General features: G+C 45.8%; 1 protein-coding gene across 1 annotated transcript in view; it reads left to right on the top strand.

Annotated features, from left to right (window-relative positions):
• The first annotated feature begins 759 nt into the window (after positions 1-759).
• LOC144785337 (extracellular calcium-sensing receptor-like) overlaps positions 760-22,913 on the top strand; it is a 112,520-nt gene continuing 90,366 nt past the window's right edge. The window contains exons 1-2 of the mRNA XM_078664299.1: positions 760-1,017; positions 11,167-11,994. Coding sequence (XP_078520425.1) covers positions 760-1,017; positions 11,167-11,994 — 1,086 coding nt within the window. The remainder of the gene's footprint in view (positions 1,018-11,166; positions 11,995-22,913) is intronic.

The following is a 22,913-nucleotide window of genomic DNA, read 5'->3' as shown; positions in this document are numbered from 1 at the left end:
AAAAAACTTTGCAAGGTTGTGAGATCATAAATAGACAAAGATCTGGCATGTGACCTCCTTAATTAGAGGAGAAGAGATGCCAGACCCTCTATAGAAGTATGCATGGAATAGACTCTTATTGTGGCTGCTGTGAATTCACCCCATAATCTATGCACAATTAGAGAGTTCCTGGAAACTAGACTGCACATAAAATCCACATATTGAAATCTCGGTAATTGACAGCCAGCAAATGATTTAAACTTAGACTTCATATTTCTAAGACTACAACCAAAAGCTTCCTGGGTACAACACACATCAGGTACTGGATTAAAAACAACATTCCACCAACAATATCATCTCCATCTGATGATAATCTCAAAGTCTTATATACTGCCATTTGGAAAAGCTCAACCTCTTTAGGCAGCATGTGGTTTACAATTGCCATGGTACAGATTGTACAAAATAAAGCTTCTGCAATAGTCCAGTCTACTAGAAAGCTGTTTTTTTTCTATTTAAAGATATACATAGATGTTTTAAGTTTAATATCTTACAAATGCTTTACAGACCATTTTGCTAAATAAAAATGCAAACTTTCAGTTTCTCTTGAAACTGCCTATAATTCTTTTCCATTTCAAGAGACATAAGACTTCATGTGAAATCAACATGTTACCTCTGTTCATTTTTAGCAGACAGATTCTAACTACAATCTCACTTCATGTTTGTTTACCTTACTTTTGTGTCTTCAGGATTTCTGTTGACTTCTATCAAACCGTCCTGGCCATGGTCTTTGCAACTAATGAAGTCAATGAAAATAAAAAACTTTTACCTAAAACAACGCTGGGGTTTCAGATATTTGACTCTTGTCACTCAGAGGCTGAGACCATCGAAGTGACGCAGTGGCTGCTCTCAGGCAGGAACAAGAGTACCCCAAACTACATCTGTAGCTCGTCACTCAAGCCGGTGGCCTTCATCGGAGATATTCCTTCATCAGGAGCTGTGTCTATGGCCAGAGTCCTTGGGGTCAACAGGATCCCTCAGGTATGAGGCAAGTCCCTAATTTACTAATACATTCACCACAACACCATGTGAAACATAGGTTTTGGAACAATCCCCAGCACAGCCGGGTTTTAGAGCATATCCATTAACATTCAACTCACAGTCCGATATTTCCGAATTGTAGCCGGCTATCAATTTTAGCGGATGTCGAAAGATCTATTGAGTGCAATACCAATACTTGGAGGCTTTGGGTCTGCCCATTGCTCATGATTAGTTGGTTTTCTTGTCTATCTCATTTGCATTTTCTTTAATAATGGCTTTTCTTCCTCGTTTTGTGTTCATCGCTCCCCTGATTATCGCTCTTTTACCATTCTTTTGATTGGAAGGCGAATGTTTCCATGGCTAACAACCTGGAACTACATTTTTCTTTTTCTTTCAGCACTCTATGGGAGTCTGTGTGTTTCCCTGCCCTCTCCTGTGCTCTGATTCCACCTCACATACCTGTCCCATGTGCTCTATTGATTGGTCTTCTCCCGCCTTACTCACCCACCAGTTGGTTCCGGCAGCTCCAGATCACCCTGTGCCCTTTGTTCTCTGGGACAGACTTTCTAGCAGCCTGCTACCAGTGGAACCATCTTTTCCCCACTGAAGTACAGATGCTGCTTTCACATCCACACCATGCTCTGAGGGAAATAATTGTAGCCAATATTTGGTCAGAGCAGGATGATTTCAATGATCCTGGTGCTGCTACAGACTTATGCACATGAGCCTCCAAGTTATGTTTATGACACTGATGGCAATCCCTACTTAGCTCTGAGTTACCCACTATGGGTTTGCTGGTAAAAGGCATGCAGCAGGCACAATGGGCCCGATTCACAGACCCAACTTAAGACAAAATCCTAAACTTACTACCAATTTGGTATTCACAGAAGGCATTTACTTATTTCGGTATTCACAGAAGTTAGGACTCCTAACTTTAGGACTCCTAAATGCCTTCTGTGAATACCGAAAGTCTTAAAGTTAGGATTTTTCTCAGTTTAGGAGTATTAACTGAGAAAAATCCTAACTTTAAGACTTTCGGTATTCACAGAAGGCTTTTAGGAGTCTTAAAGTTAGGAGTCCTAACTTTACTACTCCTAAACTGAGAAAAATCCTAATTTTATGACTTTCGGTATTCACAGAAGGCATTTAAAAGTCCTAAAGTTAGGACTCCTAACTTCTGTGAATACCGAAATTAGTAAGTGCCTTTTGTGAATACCGAAATGAGTAAGTACCTTCTGTGAATACCAAAATGGTAGTAAGTTTAGGATTTTGTCTTAAGTTAGTTCTGTCAATCGGGCCCAATGTGTGTTGCAAATTGCACTCTCCCACCTTGCCACGGTTACTCTCCTATGAACACCCAATTGTGATAAATAGAGCGTGTCTTGGTCGAAACAGCTCCTGACAGTTAAGAGTTAAAAGATCAAATCAAGTGGCAGCAGCTGGAGTGGCTTTGTGTATCAGTATAGCTTTTAAAGATCTGATGAATCTGCAAAGAACAACTTTGAATCTCACAAGTAGTTCTCTCTTCTGAAAGATGCTCAACTAAGCAGATAACAACCTGTGCAAATTCACAAACGTTTACAAAGGTGGGCCATCACTGATGAAAGTGCTTGGCTGTTTTATAAAATGACAACAGATCAAGGAGTGCTCAGATCTCATATATTCTTTTAAGCAACTTTTTGGCATTGTTAGTTATTAAATAGATCCCATTGAAGATTTATAAAGTATCCCAAAAGTCACTGACTTGCCATCTTCATGCTGACTACTTGAGTAAATACAAGAATATGCATCAGAGAAGTGGTTGTTTTATGTGTGAATTAGCATAAAAGCCTCCTAAGCTGTTCATTCGAAGGAACGATGAGGGACATAAAATAAATTTGAAACCTAGGGCCTCATTACGATGGCGGTCAGATGAGCGTTCAAGCGCCATTGCCTCGGGCAGGTGTCCAACTGACTCTATGTCGCCAGTTCCACCTGCCCGATTGTAATGCGACCACCATGATGGTGGTCGGTAAACTGCTCCTTTCCTTTGTGGCGTGTGCTGCGGCCCTAGAAAAGGGCCACAACACAAGCCGCAGTGGAAAAGGGCAGTTCTCAAACATTCATGCCTCCGCAGGCACCGCCCCCATTGTAGGGATTATACTCCGGCTGATGCTCCGAAGGGCTCCTTGAGCCTGTCTGAGATGTGGGTCGGTCCCTCCTCCAGCTGCGCTCCCACCAACCGCATCATTATGCGGTGGTCGGACTGCAGCCTCAGACGTCGGACGGACCGCCACCAACGGCCTGTCAGTCGCAATCCACCTGGCATCATAATCGGGCCCCTAGTTGGCATCTGTACTAGGCAGAAAGTCTGAGCAACTGGTGGGAAGAAGGAACGCAGCTTCAGAGAAGTAAATTGGCATTGCCAAAGGAACCTGAACTTTGGCAGCTGTAGGGGCACAGTGCAGGGCAGCTCCAGACTGGAAGGGACTGATGAATTCACTTTGTTGTAAACTGAGTACCATTATATTTTGTTATAGTAATAGTAGATGACATGGCAAGAATAAGGTATGGAGCACAGCATAAAAAACAAGGTTTTTCAAACTTGCCTTGAAGAATTATATGCACACAAAGGTCAAGTATGAAAGCAGAAGGGTTTTAACCCAGATTTGAAACAGCTATAATTCTAATTGTAAAGATGTTTGCAGGAAAAAATAGCCTGCACTCTATGTATGTAACATTTGCACCCTGATTGTAATACATTTGCATTACATTTCCTGTTATTGGTTTTGCACTTTTGTTGTGCTCAATGGTGATTTATACTCCAGTCAAAACCTGCATATTTCATAAAAGCTTAGCTTTTTTCATTCAGGGAGGCACAACACACAAACAAGCATTGAGAGCCTTTTGCAACTTCTTGTATAATATAACGTTTGTGGAAGCAAAGATAATGCAGGCAACAATGTAGTGGTACCTCAATACACACACCACAAACAAACACACACCATGGACACACATCCATCTACCTACCAGAGACACTTCGATGCACAAACACACCAAGGGGCACACAGCACTGATGCACACACCATGACCACACTTCTGCACACTCTATAAAAACACACACATCTACATTCACCACAGATATCATGACAGTTTCCTGGATATGCAGCTTTCTGGAATGGGAGGTGGAGGACACTTTTAGGTCAAAGGTTATATATAGCAGGAAGCCAAAATCCATCCAGCATGTATCTGTTACCTATCAGTTAACTCAATCAGGCAACAACTTTTGGGATTTCAGGATCCAGACACCAAGTTCTTTTGACAGAGGAGTGACCACATAGATCCCAACTCCAGGAACCAAGCCAAACCTTGGCTAGAGGTTGTAACTTACATGGAGAAAACACTGACAATGGTCCCTTCAAGAACCTTTTTGCTTGAGAACCATCCATGCCCTTCACAGGGCATCATGTGTAGCATCATATGTTGCACACTGCCTGTCTTCTCGCTCCCTCGCTCCCTTTTCCCAAGAATATACCTGATGCGAACGCGCTGCAAAGTTTGAGTGTTGACTACATGAATACTAGCTGCTCTAAGGATGCATCTTATCTAACAAATGTTGTCTATTCATACATCGCTTCTTGCATTGGCGGCTGGTGACATTTGAAAGAGGTGCAGCGTAAAAGTTCTGGATGAGTGCCCTGGGGCGAGCCAAACTGTTATAAGTGGGGTTCAGGGGGGTTTTTCCCCCCATGGAAAATTTGAAAAAAGTGTGGGCAAATGGTGCATTTTCAAACAAATTTAAGAAAGCAGATGGTTAATAAAGCAATTGTGAACTTGTAGTTATGACATCAATAAAGAGATTTCATATGATAATGACGTAGGTAGCTGCGTATTCAGTACAACCGGAGAACTTCATAACAGACCGAGGCCTGTGGAAGGGGCAGTGCTCTTCAGAATTTCTCAATCATGCCTGTTATTCTTGCTCTACTTTAGACACGTTGTCGTAAGCTGGTTTTTCTATATAGTGTAATAAAAATAAGTACACTGTGCAGAGAGTCCAGTGGATCCCCAGAGGCGCGACTTGGGAGGAGGCCAACAGCAGGTAAGTTCTACATTTAAATAAAATCATGATTATAGACGGTCCCCCGTGCCCTCTCGCTCGCTCTTCCTGCACCCCCTGCCCCACCACTTTTTGTATGTGACAGCTGCCGCTGCATCTTAGTCTGGCTGGAAGTGCCGGCAGAGGCTGGAAGTGTGTGCTGCACGCACTCAGGGCTGATAGGGATTCAGAGTGAAGGGAAGAACTGGAAGTTGGTTGACTTCCTGCAGCCAACGCAAACCTAACCAATCCTGAGCTGCTCTCATGGTATTTTTTTAGCATGACAGCAGCAGCAGGATTGCTTTGAGTTGGCTAACCCACGCCCCTTTTGAGCCTAGGTGCCTGTGCATGCAACCCCCAGGCAGTTTAACACTACTGGGATTAGTATGGTCTGAAGTGCGCATGTCGGGCTAGCCATCACAAAACATATGGACAATTCATCAAGAGCTCTCCACACCGGATGCCAGCCTCACAAGTCATCCTGATCCTGCTATCAGCCACACCCTCCACCCTCACGCTCTGACACTCGCTACCTATAATAAAATAATAATAATGATCATTATTTTTTTTACATGTACCTGCTGCGCTCACAGCAGGCGGGGCAATGCTCCTCCGCCCTTTAGGAGGAACTGGCACTGGCTTCTTGTTTCATTACAGAAGCTTAACAAGGGCATCTTAGTCACCCTTTAGTGCCTTGCTCACTCGTGTTCTGACTAGTCCTGCACTATTCCTGACTATACTTACCTTCTCCTATGTGCTAGCCCTGTGTGTAAGCGCTACTCCAAAGGTACAAAAACACTTGTACAGTACACAGCTAGCAATTCCTGGGGTCAAAACTAGTGTTTGTGAATAACATGTTTATATTTGCAGCAAATACAAAGCCTCCTTGTTCAATGTGAGTAGCTGTAGACCCTAAAGCCAGAAGTGTGGTTCAATATGTTGAACTTAATACATAAAAGGATAATGCTCTCTTACAACTCACAGCTTCAAGTTCCTGGCGGATTCCACATACCTCACCTAGCCCAGGATTTTTCTTCTCATACTGGCATCTGTAATCCTCTTAATCCCAGAATCCAATTTGAACCCCAGGTATCAGATTACAATGACAATACTTGGACTGTATGAGCTATTCACCTATGCACCTGGCGAACTCACAAACACTGCTGTTAGAAATTGAGGCTCTAGCCAGCAGAGGTATGCACCCTGTCCAAGAAGGAACTAGTCAGGGTAAGTCAGAATCACATTTTAAATTAACCTATGCTCACCCTCTGGTAGCTTGGCACAGAGCAGTCATGCTCAACTTAAGAGGCAATGGGTAAAGTAGTTGTGCAACACATCAAACAGTAACACACTGGAAAAAACACAAAAAGACTCAACACCAATTTTGAAAAATAAAGAATAATTTTATAAATAAACCAAGACTAAAAGTAAAAAATTCCAACTAGTAGAAGTCAAGATATGAATTTTTAAAGATTAATTGCAAAAATTGTGCTTAGAAGCAAATAGCGCTTAAAGTGTTAACCAGTTGTGTTGGACCTGGACATAGTCAAGAATTCAGGTCAACTGCAGGGGAGTGGAGCTTGGCGACAGGACTTACGCAGGGCTCGCTGAGTAAAGGCACCTTTATCCTGGTCACAACCTTGAAATGCGGGTTCCAGGCGAGTGATGCGTCGGTGATCCCCACGCTGTTGGGAGGTTGCACCGGATTTCCCAATGCAAGTGTGGTGATGCGTTGCTTCCATGAGTGAAGCGCTGGTCCCAAAGTGCAGCGGTTTAGAGTGCAATGCGCCAGGTTGCTCAACACTGGAGAGGCAATGCGTCAATCTTCTCCACGCAGTGGCGGCAATGTGATGGTTCCGAAGCGGTAGTTCCAGAGACGATATGGTGGTCCCAAGTGTGATGCACCGGTTGGGTCCCCGCAACAGCAGAGATGCATTGATCCTGAGTTGCATCAATTCTGAAAAGCGCAATGGCATTAATGCACAGGTTCGGGCAGATGCAGCAGTTTATACTTACTTCCAAGGGCCATGGACTGGGTTGGCACAACTTGGCAGAGCAAATCTTGCGGCAAGCTAAGTCAAGGTGCTGTTTTGTAGGTTGAAGTGAAATCTTTGATGTGCCTGAGACTTCAGAAACAGGAAGCAGGCCAATAAGCCCTTGGAGATTACTTAGGTTCTGGGATGTAGCAATGCAGGTCCAGTCCTTTTCACTTCCCGACAAGAAGCAACAGGCAGCAGGCCAACACAATCAAGCAGTTCAGCAAAGTGGCAGTCCCTGCAGCAGCCCAGCAGTCCTTCTTCCTGGTAGAATGTCGTCAGTTCCAGAAGTGTTTTGCTTTGGTGGTGTCAGGGAACCAGTACTTATACCCAGTTGGGCCTTTGAAGTAGTGAGACTTCAAAGAGATGCCTTTGAAGTGCACAAGACCCTGCCTTTTCTGCCCTGGCTCCAGTCCTACTACAGGGGAGTTTGCAACCCTTTATGTGGCAGCAGAAAACATCCCTTTCAGGTGTAAGTGTCTGCTCCTCCCTCCCATGCTTCTCAGGATGACCCATCTGCGTGCAGATGGCCACTCAGTCACACCTACTCTGCCTTTGTGTGTGACAGCCACCACAGTGGTATTTTTCAGAGACAGGAAGAAAGCACCACATGGTATTTTCAGAATAGCAGGTGAAAAACAACTTCACTATAAGTTGTGTTTTAAAACTGTGATTCGATAGACACCAAATTTGGGGGTCCCATCTCTTCCCAATTGAAAATTACACTTATAATATTTAATGAGGCAATCACGATGTTATCCATGGAAGATATAGGCCTTGCAGTAGTGAAAAACTAATTTAAGAGTATTTCACTACCATGACATGTAAAACTTAAAATCACATATCCTACTTTTTTAAATACACTACACCCTGCCAATAGGCTGTCCAGGGCCTACCTTAGGATTGACCTATAAGTAATAAAAAGGAAGTTTGGGGCCTGGCAAGTAGTTAAACTTTGCCCGGTCGACATGGCAATCTAAAACTGCACACACAGGCTCTGCAGTGGCAGGCCTGAGGCATGTTTAAAGTGCTACTTAAGTGTGTGGCACAATCAGTGCTGCAGGCCCACTAGAAGCATTTGATGTCAAATCCCTGGTCACATGTAGTGCACTTTACGAGGGACTTATAAGTAGATCAAATATGCCAATTCAGGATAAACCAATGTTACCAGGTTTTAAGGAAAGAGCGCATGCACTTTAGCACTGCTTAACAGTGGTAAAGTGACTAGATTCCAAAAGCCAGCAAAATGAAGTCAGCAAAACAGTGAAAATGAGGAGGTCAGAAGGCAAAAAGTCAGGGGAAATCATGCCAAGGATGCCAGATCTAACAACTGCTATCTGTTAATTTTAGAATCCTTAGATACACCTGTAATGTTTTGGAGAGAATTTGGGTATTATTATAGAAGAAGTACATATTTTCTATAAATCATAATTAGCACCATGTGGCCCATACACACCCACCTACACATACAGTCTCAGGCAACACACATGTAATTCAACACAACATTCATACATTCAGACAGCACCAAAGCAGGCAGACATGGTGACCAGAAATTAGCAGAAAAATTGGTGTGACTGAATTTATTGAACTTTGCTTACTATCGTTCCAGAAGAATTAGTTCCTTGTGGTTTAACCAACACTCCTATTCCAAACATTTTCCTTTATGTGTCCTCCTAGTGTCTCTAACATTTTTTGTTCACAGATTTGAAATTATTTATTGTACTATTGTAGCTAACATATGTTTCATCATGCATTTATAAAATTACTTATTACTACATGTTAATTTGCCAGGGAGCCATGGTTTACTACATAGCTGTTTGACTTCCAAGCCCACCAAATCATTCTAATGTTAAGGGATGCATCAGGGTATTGATATTCATTCTGTGTGGCCAAGGCTGTGCTTGCTTTCTACCAGGGAAAAAGAAACAATTGATGGACCGAATGCTGGACAATGCAAGCATTCACCCCCAGTCACAAGGATCTGGGTGTAATCCATTATTCTTTTGCATATGTCGCCCTAAGTGGGAAGGGTATGCCCAGACGTGGGTCCCGTGCTCACTACACCACTGGATTCAAGCTGCCTGGCTGATAAAGGGTGATGCCCTGAAACCGGTCCCAGGAATGCTTGTTTACTGTCCAGGGAAGGCCTGGGTTGGCAGTTTGGGCTGGACTGTTCCCACAAGGAACAGGGGCAAGACTGATTTGCATATGGCTGGATTCAAACTGGTGTGGTGAGCAAAATTATGGATTTAACCCAGATCCTTGTGACTGGGGGTGAATGTTTGCATTGTCAGCATTCCGTGCATCAATTGTTTCTTTTGCATGTGTAGCCCTAAGTGGGAAGGGTATGCCCAGAGATGGGTCCCGTGCTCGCTACATTACTGGATTCAAGCTGCCTGGCTAATGAAGGGTGATGCATCGACACTGGTCCCAGGAATGCTTGTTTCCGGTCCAGGGAGGACCTTGCTTGGCAGTTCGGGCTGGACTGTTCCCACAAGGAACAGGGGCAAGACTGATTTGCATATGGATGGATTCATTCTGGTGTGGTGAGCAAAAGAATGATGGATTTAACCCAGAACCTTGTGACTGGGGGTGAGTGTATGCATTGTCAGCATTCCTTTTATCAATTGTTTCTTTTGCATATGTCGCTCTAAGTGGGAAGGGTATGCCTAGACGGGGGTCCCATGCTCACTACACCACTGGATTCAAGCTAGCCTGGCTGATATAGGGTGATGCCCTGAAACCACTCCCAGGATGCTTTTTTACAGTCCAGGGAGGACCTGGCTTGGCAGTTCGGGCTGGACTGTTCCCTCAAGTAACAGGGTCAAGACTGATTTGCATATGGCTCGGTCCAAACTGGGGTGGTGTGGCGAGCAAAAGAATGATGGATTTAACCTAGATTCTTGTGACTGGGGGTGAATGTTTGCCTTGTCAGCATTCCGTCCATCAATTGTTTCTTTTGCTTTCTACCAGTGGCACAGCAAAGAAAACAGCAGATACCATGTGAAAAATGTATTGTAGAGAATAATCTTAATTCCTGAAACATAGCATGTCACGCTTAAACAATCTAGAAGCAAGCATTTGCACTTGATGTGCCTCAAGCCACATTAAATTACTAGACTTTGGTTTGTAAGTGCTCACAATTAAACCTAGAAAATTAATTTAATGGTTTCCTCTATAATTCAAGCATAAGACAAATAGCATAAATTAAACATTCACGACCAATCTTAAGCTTGGATTTTTTTAAAGTAGATTTACATTGATGATTTAGGGGCATATATATCAAGCCCTTTTCCCATTCGCAAATGGGCCGATTCTCAGAATCGGCCCGTTTGAGAACGGGAAAAGACCTTTTGGGATGTATCATCCCTGAAGGGCATCGCAAATTAGAGAATCGCAACATTTTCGATTCTCTATTTTGCGATTACATTTAAGGAATCGCAAATTGCGATTCCTTAAATGCGATGTAGAAAGCACCTAAGTTGTGCGAATTTGGCATACGAAATCGCAAATTACCACCATCTGACAGTTGGTGGTAATTTGCTAATTCTTTGAAAAAAAGCACTTTTATGCTTTTTTCAAAGTGCCATGTGCCACACATACATGCCCTTAGGGCATGCATGTGCGCCACATATGCACACATGCATATTTCAGGGGTGCAACAGGGTGTCCTTTTGACACCCTGGCACCCTTGAAATTGCATTCTCAATTTGCGATTCTCTAATTGCGAATCGCAAATTGAGAATGTCTTCCCATTCACTCCTATGGGCCTCTTAGTCCATAGGAATGAATGGGAAGGTATTCCTTAATTACGATTCGCTATTTGCTAATTGCAATTAAGGAATGCCAAGGAATCGCAAAATATTTGCGAATTTTTTATTACATCCCGTTTTGCGATTGTCAAATAGCGGTTCGAAAAAATCGCTATTTGAGAATCGCAATACCGGTATTTGATACATATGCACCCAAATCCTATCATTAGACTACTCAACTTGAACAGTTTAAAATGATTATTTCACTTTGTCCCCCAAACAGATCAGCCATGGAGCGGCTCTTCCTGCTTTAAGTGACAAAACTCAATTCCCATCTTTCTTCCGGACAGTGATCAGCGATGCCATCCAGCCTCTGGCTCTAGTTCAGCTTCTGATTCTATTTCGATGGACATGGATAGGGATTCTGATCTCCAACAATGACATTTGTCTCCAAGGCAGTCAGATGCTGAAGCAAGAGGCAGAGAAAAGGCGGATCTGTGTTGAGTTTTTTGAGACCCTACCAACAGACTCCAGCCGTGCATCCCTGGACCGTATAATAGGGATCCTGCATCGATCCACCGCCGTTGTGGTTGTCTGCTACGCCTTTGAAGTTCACATTGTGCCGGTGCTGAAGGAAATGGCAATGCTCGGATATACCGACAAAATGTGGATTAGCATTACAAGCTTGACACCTTCCTCAATGTTTACTACAAGGGAATTGTGGGAAATGTTGAATGGTACATTGGGGATTGCAGTTTCCAACCGGGAAATCCCTGGGTTTAAAGAATTCATATATGGAATCCATCCATCTAACACTTCTGGAGACATCTTCCTAACAAGGTTTTGGGAGCAGGTCTTCAACTGCACCTGGTCTGGAGAGCTGAGCAGAACAGATGCAGAAAATGCATCAAATGGAAAGAAATTCTGCTCAGGAACAGAAAGCCTGCGAAGTCTAGATGCATCAGTTTATAATGCTAGATTTACTTTTACTGCATACAACGCCATCTATGCTTTGTCTCATGCCCTGGATGATCTGATTTCATGCAAACCTCTGGAAGGTCCCTTTGCTAACAGTTCATGTGCAGATCTTCAAAACCTACAACCTTGGCAGGTGAGGGCATTTTGTACTGTATGGATGGGATTTTGCTTTAGAGCTCTCTTAAGGTTCATTATTTAAAGTATATTTCTACTGGGTTATTTATTTATTTAGTTAGCCCTGTTTAGTTTAACACTGTTGACTTCAAATGTCCATGGTATCTTAACTTTAAAAGAAGGTCATTTGGATCCATAAAATATGGAATATCTGCCCGATACTTTAATCATAGCTTGAATAAACTCACCAGTGGATGTTACCAGAACCCCTTTCAGAGGACCTTGAGGCATATAGGTGTAACTGGGCCCAACCGTGGTGGTTGAGGCCTTTTACTCCTGATGCCTTGGACCTGACCTATAATGGATCCTGAGCAACTGGGCCAAGTACCCCTTCTGCACTTGAATGTCGGTGACAGATTTGGACGAGCAGTCAAAGGCTATCTTGGGGGGAAAGTGTGGATACAGGTTAGTGAAGACGACTCTTAACTCAAAGAGCGCACAGCAGTATGCATGAATCAATGTGCAGTAAAATGCTTACCTTTACTATAAAAAGAAGTACTTTAATTTAAACCCTACACATTCAAAGGTAGGTTACAACATTTATACACAACAATACATTCCCCCCTCGAGGTTCTATTCCCCATTCATTGGCAGCCGCATCAAGGGAATGCTCACTATTAGGCCTTAACTCAAGAGTCCACTTCGACTCCTGGAACACAGTCAAAATGTCTTGGTGCAGCAGAGCTTATAGCAGCGAGTCTCCTGAGGCCTAGTAGGCCGGTTACCAGTTGTGCCCGCTCCAACAGAGAGGAAGCGTGCAGTGAGTTCCCCATCCGCAGGTACTTGCAAGGCTCCAGTCCTGCTCGGTGAGTCGGCTGCACACGGGAGGACGGGCAACACTTGGCAAGTTCAGGCTCTCCTCTGAGCCTACACAGTCGTCTCCAGCAGGTGTTCCCAGGTTCCTTCTGCACTGTAAGTTCTGTACTCCCCAACAGCTTGCTGCTGATGCTCCTGATCTGGGTCTCAGTTATGGGGTGACAGTGGAGTGGAGTGGCGTAGGGTAGATTACAGTGGTGTAGACTGGAGCAGCATAGAGTGGCGTAGAGTAAATTGCTTTGAGTAGATAGAGTGAAGTGGTGTAAAGTGTTGTAGAGTGCAGTGCATGGTGCAGACTTGGATTAGAGTGGCTTGGTGTGGATGCACAGTAGAGTGGCATAGAGTGTAGTGGCGACCAGAGCATTTGCATAGAGTACAGTAGAGTGGAATAGATTGTAGAGTAGAGTGGCATCAAGGTCAATGGCTGAGAGGGCATTGTGGAGAAGTGTGGCTCAATGGTTAGAGCAGCAGACCCTGATGCAGAGGTCTCTGTCCGGACCAGGGTTCAATTCCCACCTCGGCGGGTCTTGGGCTCAATTTCCTCGGACCTGATAATTCTCGCCTCGGTGCCTATTCTAATCATGGAGTCCCACTCTGCAACTCTGGGCAATAGCTTGCTTAATCTCCACAACGGACCCAACAGCGCTAGGATGCCTGGCTTCACCTTGGGGGTGCCCAGGAGTGGGCACTTCACAGGGAAAAAGCCAGGAAGGGTTCCACAGTGGTATGCATACAAGCGCCGAGATACCCTCATGGGTGATTTGTGCGCTATACAAGTACTACTACATTTACATTTACATTGTCCTCACTCAGCCCACAGGGTCAGGACAGGTGCAGTCTTCGATGCTCCTTCGATGCTCCTTTTGACCTACCGGCTTCACAGTTCTCAGGCTTTAGCCCAATCCTCACAGCACAAATATTTCTGGCAGCCTCTTCTGGCATATAGGGTAGACGTTCCACTGCCTCAATGGCACCGGCCATTACCACACAGCAGTTGTACTACAACAGCCCATCTTGGCATGTAGGCTCACCGCTTTGCTTCTACCACAAGGTACTCTTTCCACGGCTATCTTCACAGAGGCCCTCTTCTGGCATACAGATGTCACCAATTCGAATCTGCACACAGGCAATGACCCGATCGGTGCAGCAGCCGTGTCCTCACAACTTGCTCCGGGAGTACACTCAACAGTGCCCCCCACTAAACCTTGGTCTCTCCAACCCTCTCCTCTTCTTCACAGGGCACACTGAATCCCCTTTTCTGAATCGGTCTTGGTGAGCAAGCAGGCACGTGTGCTCCAGGCACAAGAGCAGGTGGTCTTGGTTTCCCTGTATGATGTCCCTTCACCCAGCAGGAGGATCTAGGTGACCTTTGCCCCTAGTCCTGAACACAGTCAGAAGTCTTGCAGACCTTCTCCTCCTCACACAGCCCATGCGGCTGCTTGGTAGATGACAATGTTTGGGATCTCAACCTCACCCTCTAATAGTCCATTTCCAGACACCAAATGTGATTTAGGGTCTGGGTCTTTGAAGTTTTATATTGTGGTTCTGCTTCTGTTTAAGTACATACTTCTCCACTGCCTCTTCCTCTTGAAAAGCCGTCTGTCACGACAGAAAAGACTCTGAGGCTGATAGTCCCACAACACACTCCATGGGAGTGACTAGAGATCTTCGGCGTGATCTCTCACTGAATTAAAGAGCACACTAGCGAAGGGAGTCTCTCTCTCCCTTCTCCAGTGTGTCCCACCCAGCTCACAGGAATGCAGCATTGCACAATTCTGTCTGGGGAGATTCCTCTACTTTCTCATGTCTTCACCAGGCAAATTGTGTCTGGTTGAAACAGAATCAAACCCCAAATTAACCTGTGCTTAACTCTCTGGTAGCTTGGCGTAAAACGTAAGGGCAAGGTGTAAGGTATTTAAGCAGCATTTCAAACTGTAATAAAGTGAAACCAACGCATAAAGAAATATCCCACACCAATTTGTAAGAATGGAATAAAATGCAATAAAATATTTGAGACCAAAGTGCCAAAAATCTCATCAGTAGAACCGGAGATATGCAATTTTAAAGATTTAAGTTAAAAAAGTGTCTTCAGCACAAGCGTCAACCATGGTTATCTGGTCACGCTGGACCTGGACAAAGTCACCAGATCAGGCCGACTGTGATGGAGTGTGGGCCGGCTTAAGGGACCAAGTTAGGCCCCCTGAACAAAGTACCTTAAATCCTGGTTTGCGGAGTGTTGCGAGATTGCGCACCGAGGATGCATCGAGCAGTGGCTGTTCTGAGAAGCTGCACGGCTGAAATGCAGAGTCCTGCATTGTCGTCGAGGATGCCATCTATGATGGGCTTGCGATGCAGAATCCTGCTGCAAGGTTGCATCGTGCATCCGTAGTTTAGAAGAAGCTGCAGGGCTGTGATTCTAAATCATGCGTCGTCGTTGAGGATGCTGCTGACAAGGGGCTTGTGTCACAAAGGCCTGAATCGAGGATGCATCAGGCAGCAGCTGGTTCGGGGGATTGTGGGCTGTGATGTGAGGCCCGGTGGTGGGATACCTCACATTGCAGAGATTTTCATGCGGCTGCGAAGAGATGCATTGCACTGCGGTGGTTACTTCCTGCAGGACCACATCTGGGCTGGCAGAGCATGTTTAGGCTCCCTTACTAGGATCTAGAACTGGGGTGGCATCACTTGGGGGGTAGGACTCACAGCAGGCAAAGTCTAGGTGCTGGGTTCAAGGTGGTAGGAGCCTTTTATGCCACTGAGGCTCTGATCTGGGGACCAGCAAACTAGCCCTTGGAGTTGCTCTGATGATCCTGGGTTCAAAGTGAAGGTCCAGTCATTCTCACTCAGGCAGCAGGGCAGCAGAGTAAAAGTCCTTCTTGCAAAGCAGCACAGCAGTCCTTCTGAGGTTTCCAAAGGTTCAGAGGTAAACTTAAGGGTTGGGTCTAAGGGTCCAGGATTTATTTCTGGCACCAGCTTTGAAGTAGACGTTTCTGGAGGTTTCCACCCACAGAGGTGATTGGAATTTCCAGCCCCCTGTGCTGGGCCCATTGTCAATCCTTTTGTGAGAGTGCTCAGGCAGAGCCTGTGTGATGTGCAAGTATGGTAGGTGACAGCTCCTCCCCCTCATCAAGTCAGAGATGGCCCATCCTGTCAACACCTATTTACATTTGTCTTTCTGTCTGGGATCAACTACCAGCTACACCTAGTCATGTGATTCAAATGGCTAAAATAGGAAAATGCCAACTTTTTAAAAGTGTAATTTTCAAAATTGTGACTTTAAAATCCAACAGATCACAAAGTGGTAATAGGGGGTACAGAATAAGATGACGGGAACAGACTGGTAGAGGAAGAAACTACAAGAGGACACACTGGACCTGGTTCCTAAAGGGCCTCTGCACCCATGGCGGAGGCCCCACAGTCATGGGGAGTCTCTGCAATCGGGGCAGTAAGAATTCTCACTGCGGAGATTTCACCCCGAGCGCGGAGACTCTCCATGACCGCGGGGCGTCCACCGCGAATGCAGAGGCTCTTTGTGAACCAGGCCCATAGTGTCAGAGGGGACAAAGACTGCAAGATACTGTGCCCACAGAATGAGACTTTGGAGTTGTCAGAGAGTCTTAAAGGCCCACTGTTAGATCTGGCACCCTTGGGTGGGAGTCCCCCAAACATTTTACCTTCACCCCTCCCGTTTTGCTGAAATTGTTTCTATTGGTTTTAAGACTCTGAGCACTTTACCACTGCTTGCCAGTCCTAAAGTGCTTGTGCTCTCTCCTTCAAATATGATAACGTTGGACTATACCTAATTTGCACATTTACTTTACTTGTAAGGCCTTAGTAATTGGTACTCTATGCATCCAGGACCAGTCAATTGAATGCTACAAGTGGGCCTGCAGGACTCATTGTGCCACCCTCTGAAGTACCACTTACAAACATGTCTCAGGCCTGACACTGTAGCCCATAGTGTAAATTTACACTGCCATTTAGACCTGGTAAAATAAACCTTTTTAAAGGCCCAAATTATCCTTTTTAGGACTATCAAGACACGCCTAAAAGAGGCCCTAAAGGCTCATAAGGCAGGGTACATAGAATTTAAAAAGTAGGACATGTGGAACACGTGTTCTTAGATTTTACATGTCCTTGCAGTTAAAAAATCCTAAAGTCATTTTACTCTGCTGTAAAGCTTATCTCTCCCATTGAATGCACCACACTTTTGCCCCTTCTAGTATGCAAGGAAGAGTCAGAACACTGACAAATCCGCTCCCTCACTATGTAACTGCTGCTCAAAACTTTTTATTTTATGTGTGGTTTTATGTATTTTACCCTACTGTTTTAAACTTGATTGTATTGCACTGGTTTAAATTAACTGTGTAAAAATAAAATTACTTACTTATCTCTCCCAATGACTAATACTGTGTTACCTTATTTCCTTTAATAAATTCTAACTTTGAATGGGGAGGAGATAGAGATCTGCTGTTTGCACTCAAATGAATTGTAATTTTAAGTCACCTTTAACACCTTCAGCGCGGCGCGAATTTTCGCGCTGTGCTGAAGGTTCTAAGAAACGGGCGTGGCCGTGCCGGAACGGTTCCTTCATAAGCACAGCCCAACCGGCGCTCGTGATGGAACCGTTCCGTCACAAGCATCGAAGGGGTTAATGGTAAAGTCGGATTTTAGGTCACAATTCTGAAAATGCCACTTTTTTAAAGTTGCCATTTTCTTGTTCCAACCATTTGTGCTTTCAGTCAGTGTCCTGGGTCACATGACTGTGAATGGCTCTGCTGCTGGGGTTTGTGTATTGAATCCAGATAGTAGCACAAAAGGGGCTTAGGTGTGGAAATAATGGGCCATTCTGGCCGGATCACTGGAGAGGAGATATATTCAGCCCCACTTACACTTCAAAGGGCTTTGCCTCCTACACTAACAAAGGAACCTGCCACCAGGCATGCCCTGCCTTTTGTCACCCTCAGACAGGTTGGAGTCTTGTCAGGGAATGAGGAAGAACTTTCCAGATCCAAATGTGGGGGTAGGACAGAGAGCTCCTGTAAACAAAGATTGGTACCAGGTATAAATAGTGGACCCCCCAGAGCGACTCATCAGAGCTCTTCTGGACCGGTGGAAGTTGCAGAAGAAGGACTGCCCTGTTGCCAGAAGACTGTGCTGCCTCTTGGCGAACTGCCTTGCTGTCTGAGAAGGAACACTGGATCTGCTTGCGTTCATCCCAGGCTCACCAGAGTACTCCAAGGTTCAGTTAGTTGACCGCCAATGTAAGCTACAGGGACAAAACAAGCTTTAGAGGCCTCCCTGCAACTGTCAGCTGACCTTCTGCAACTAGATCTCCCTGGACCTGCAACTGGAGCTGCCTGAGCCCTGCTGGTCTCTACTGGAGTGAGTCTGTGGTCACCAAGAGGTCCCTCCTCATGTTTGGGACCCTTGACTGGCCTCCAAGAGTGCCTCTCATGAAATAAAAGGTGAAATTCTGAAGTATGGGCTACTCATGTCCACCAATTCATATAAAGACTCTGCCGTCCACCAGGACCGCCAATGAGAAGCTTCGGTGAAGTCTGCTCTTTGCACTGCCAATGACAGTCTGGCGACCAGCAATGAAAGCCTACGATGACCAACCATGCCAATCTACAGCAGCGACCATTAATGACGCCCGACCGGCCTGTTCTTCATGCTACAGTGACGACTGTCCTGACGCCCGCCTGTTTTTCATGCCACACCAATGACCAACTGGAATGCTCAGCCTGTTTCTCGTGGCCGCCTCCACCACAAATTAGAACTCTTTCTCACTTAAAGGTGGCTCTTCAGCAGGACTGATTTAGTCCCTGTAATCGACTTGGGCTCCCCCTACACTACAGTCGGCCTGAACTTTTTCCTGGTCTACCGGCACTAAAGGACCACAAGTGGTGGTTTAGGCTTTTATGCGCTGATTTTACATCTTTACATCTGATTATCACTGGTTCACTGATTGAATTTTTCATGTACAGGTATCATTACATTTATTAAAATGTACTATATTTTTCTACATTAGTTTGGGATTTTTCTTGTGCTGTGTTTTCACTTTATTTCTGTTTGTGTGCCGCTTAAATACTTTACACATTGCCTCAAGTTAAGCCTGACTGCTTTTGTGCCAAGCTACCAGTGAATTGAGCACAGGATAATTTAGTGACTTTTATGGTTCACTCTGAGAAAGATTGGGTTTGTTGCTGGAGTGGGGCTTCCACTGCCCTAAAGTAATAACCTAATTTCTTACATCCACATAATGATTGACTCATAATTAATCATCTGGCTGAGTGACAAAAGATAACAGCCCTCTCAGGAATCACAAAGTATAAGTGAAAACCATATCCATGTCAAACACAAACAATGAATGCGGAAATCATGTAAGAAAGGACACATAAACACCTATTTCTGCATATTATTCTCATTAAACATGTAAATCGGTGCCTAGAGCTGAACTGCACTTTGTAATATGGCGCGGTTCTGCTCTTTCTATTTGACGCATGTAGGAGAGTAGGGTCTGCTATCCTATGGTCACCCCAAATTTTTGCTTTTTGCTTCACTGGTTTTCGACTACTGAGGCTGTGGGCCTGCTGATCAGACCCCCAGCCTGCTGTTCTCTCACTAAATTACTGACACATGTGCTATAGGCACATACCAATTGGAAATGGACTCCTTGTCAGTCCCTGTAGAATGCACTATAGGTGCACAGGGCATAGGAGCCACTAAGGCCTACCAGGGGCTGCAGCATATCTTTTGCCACCCCTGGCTGGTTCTTAAATTGACACAACTGGCTGATCACTCAGCTGGGGTAAGGTGGTGTACACACCCCTTGCTTAGATATAGTATACCTATGTCTAAACCTATATCTGGACACATGTAAACCTGTGAGCCACTCCTATAGTCAGGCCTCATCAATCCTGGAGGCTGAGTGCGTGGTTTCATGTGAGATGGAGCTCTAGCATGAGCTGAGCCTGTCTGCAGCCGTCGGGAACAAATCCCTAAGCTGTTTCAGGATAATGCCATACCATATACTATTAAGTGCCTTATAATCCTCGCGGTTATTTAGCAACTTTGGTTTGGCTTTATCAAAACATGTCGTGTAAGGTGTCATACGCTTTGGAATACCATCCCCTCGCCAGTTCTGGCGACGGGGATGGCATTCCACCCCTCTAGAGGGGTAAGACATGTTACTTTACTTTAATGCGGTTGATTTCTCCAAAGACCTGAAGATCCACAAAATGGATGCCTCTGCCACAGACAAATGTCTGGACCCCTGGAGCTGACCGAAACTCAGCCAAAGGGGTCCTGGACAAAGGGTTTCCTGTCACAGGAGGGTGTCACCGCCCTCCAGACAGGAGATAGTGTATTGTAGCAGGGAGGTTTGAAAGAAACCAGACACTGCTTGGGGCGCACAAGGCTGCCCCTTGCATAATCCGGCCAAACCGGTTCTGGGGCACTCCAGCCCTCGTGCCAGGGCGGCCTGGATCAAAGGAAGGGGGTGTATCCACCCACTTCCTGGGTCCCACCCATAGGAGGGGACCTAGCAGGTAATCACGCCCACCAGATTCGAATAAGAGTGGGAGCAGTGCCAATGCACATCAGATTTCCTGGAAGAAACATTTGAAACGAAACTCTGGACCCTTGGACCTCCACTTCAACGTGGAAGCCCGAAGAATCTCCCTTGTGGTCAAGGAGTGACCACCCTGCAGCAGCAGGCACCATCCAGCCCTCGACGTCTACTTAGTTGCAGTTCCCGCCGGAACTCGAGTGACTGAGATCAACGAGATCAAGCCTGCCTGCCTTCTAACAGCCCGATCCACAGTCCCTGCAAAGCTGAGACCCGTGGAGGCGACCGGAAGCGTGGGGCACGCCATCTTGAATTGACCACGAGACGCTGACCGTGCAGCCCACGAGTGACCCTCGCAGCTGTACACTGGGGTTTGAGAAGCCCCCACCCTGAGCTACTCCTGAGCCGAAGTTCAGCCCTCCACACTCGACGAGTGCTGCGTGGGGCCCTCCTGCTCTATTTGGCTCAACGCGTTGGCCTGGTCCCTTGCCAGCTGGCTAGTGGTCCCTGTGCCGACGAAACAACTAAGAAGACTCGTGAATCTGGTTGCTCCAGATCCACACCAGCTCCCCTGAAAAGGAGCCCCGACTCTGACCTTCCTGGTCCGAGTGAGAAGCAATCTTCCGATCCCGCGTGGATTGCTCTTGCCAAGGCTTGTTTGCTCCAAACTTGAAGCCGACTGTACCGACGGTGAGAGCCTGCGTGGGACAGATCGTGACCTGCTCCTGGACGTCGCAGATGCCCCAGAGCCCACGTGACAGCGGAGAGAAGCTCCTCGACGACCACCTGATTGCGCCCGACATTGCCTGGTTCCGTCCTGGTTCCACCCTGGTCACTGCTGAGTGACCCAGACTCTGTCCCCTCTGCTTTCAGGTACCCTTCGACTTGAGTCCACCCTTGGACTCCACCGGACACTTCATCTTTAACCGCCTGCAGCCCTTTCAGCTTCAAGCACCAAGAGCCTGCGTGTCAGAACCCGACGCCACTTCGACCCTGTGCACCCACTTCCTGTGGGTGAGGTAACTTTGCTCCGCCGGTGTTCCCACACTGGTGCACACCTCGAGGGTCTGTGTGTTAAGTTTTGTTCCTCTAGGTTCAGCGGAAGTGTCCTTTAACCTTAACTTTACAACTTTTACGCACCATTGGTTAACATTGGTGCGTGCGTGCGCTTTCCGCACATCTCCCGAATCCCGAGGGCCATTCCCGACCTCAGCATTGCTTGTCCTGACTGCTCCCAGCGATTCCCTAGGCCCTAGGCCTAACCACTGCTCGAGTGGCATCTCTTATACCACTTGTTTAGTATATGGTTTGAGTGGCCCCCTGCCCTCATCCATAATTGTGCAACTTTGTATGTTTAAACAGTGCTTTTGATTTAACGCTTGTGCCCCTTTATTCATAAAGAATACTGGGGATTGTTTTTAGTAATAAACACATATATTTTTATAATATATACTTGTGTGGTGTCCTTTCATTTGGTATTACAGGATTGTATGTGGTAAAACAGCTCGCTTAACACGACCTCTTAAGTTAAGCCTTTAGGCTGCTTAGTCCATGCTACCCCTAGGATAGCTTGTCTAATAAGGTTGACTTACAACCAGACACCATAAGGGATTGTTTGGTCAGGTAGTAGGTGGTTCCAGAATTGGAAACATCCCCTACCAGGCCAACTTCTCACATTGGTGAGCAGCGGTGCGGATTTGAGCTTGCTGTTGTTTTACCATTGCAATCTTTATATCAAATTGAAAGATCACATCAAGTACCTCTAGGTACATATAAATCAAAAGCTTAGCATATTAAGTTCTACTGAACTTAGTAGTTGTAGATTAAAGGGATTAGCACACCCTGACTACAACTCACTAGCAAGGTACAGTAGGAAAACACTTAGTGTAGGTAAGTGCACCACTTACACCTCACTAGTAACCATGTCTGACACAGGAAAAGCCTCAGGGTCTACTCCTGTGACAGTTGACCTTACCCAGGCAACTTTTGGATATGACAAGTTAACCCGCAGAGACTTGATTGCCTTGTGCAAAGCAAGAGGGTTAAAAAGGGGCAGAAGCCCCACCTGCCTAATCCTGGTAGAAATCCTAGAACAGGATGACTTAGAGAAGGCAAAAGCAGCTTCCCTAGACACAGGAAGTGGAGGGAACCCCCCTGTTACTGATCCCCCTGAAGAGGAGGATGATGATGACTTAGATGAGGACTCAGATGTTGAGGACTTAGAAGTACAGGATCAGGGTAGCCAGGTTCCAGTTGGTAGGCTTAGCCAGGCCAACTTGGACCTACTGGGGAATGGAGAGGGCCAGCACCTCCCCAGAACCCAACATGTGATTCTCCCAGGCAACAGAAGAGTGAGATCCCCCTCAGGGGACTCTCATATTTCTAGTGCCTCCAGAGAATCAGAGAGAGGCATGACTGCTTCTCAGAAAGCTGAGCATAGGGCTAGAATGAGGGCTGTCAAACTCCAGATAGAGAGAGAGGAGGTAGCC

This window comes from Lissotriton helveticus, chromosome 10 (genome assembly GCF_964261635.1).
Source record: "Lissotriton helveticus chromosome 10, aLisHel1.1, whole genome shotgun sequence".
NCBI lineage: Eukaryota > Metazoa > Chordata > Amphibia > Caudata > Salamandridae > Lissotriton > Lissotriton helveticus.
The sequence above is the reverse complement of the archived record's forward strand: the minus strand, read 5'-3'. Positions and strand labels throughout refer to the sequence as shown.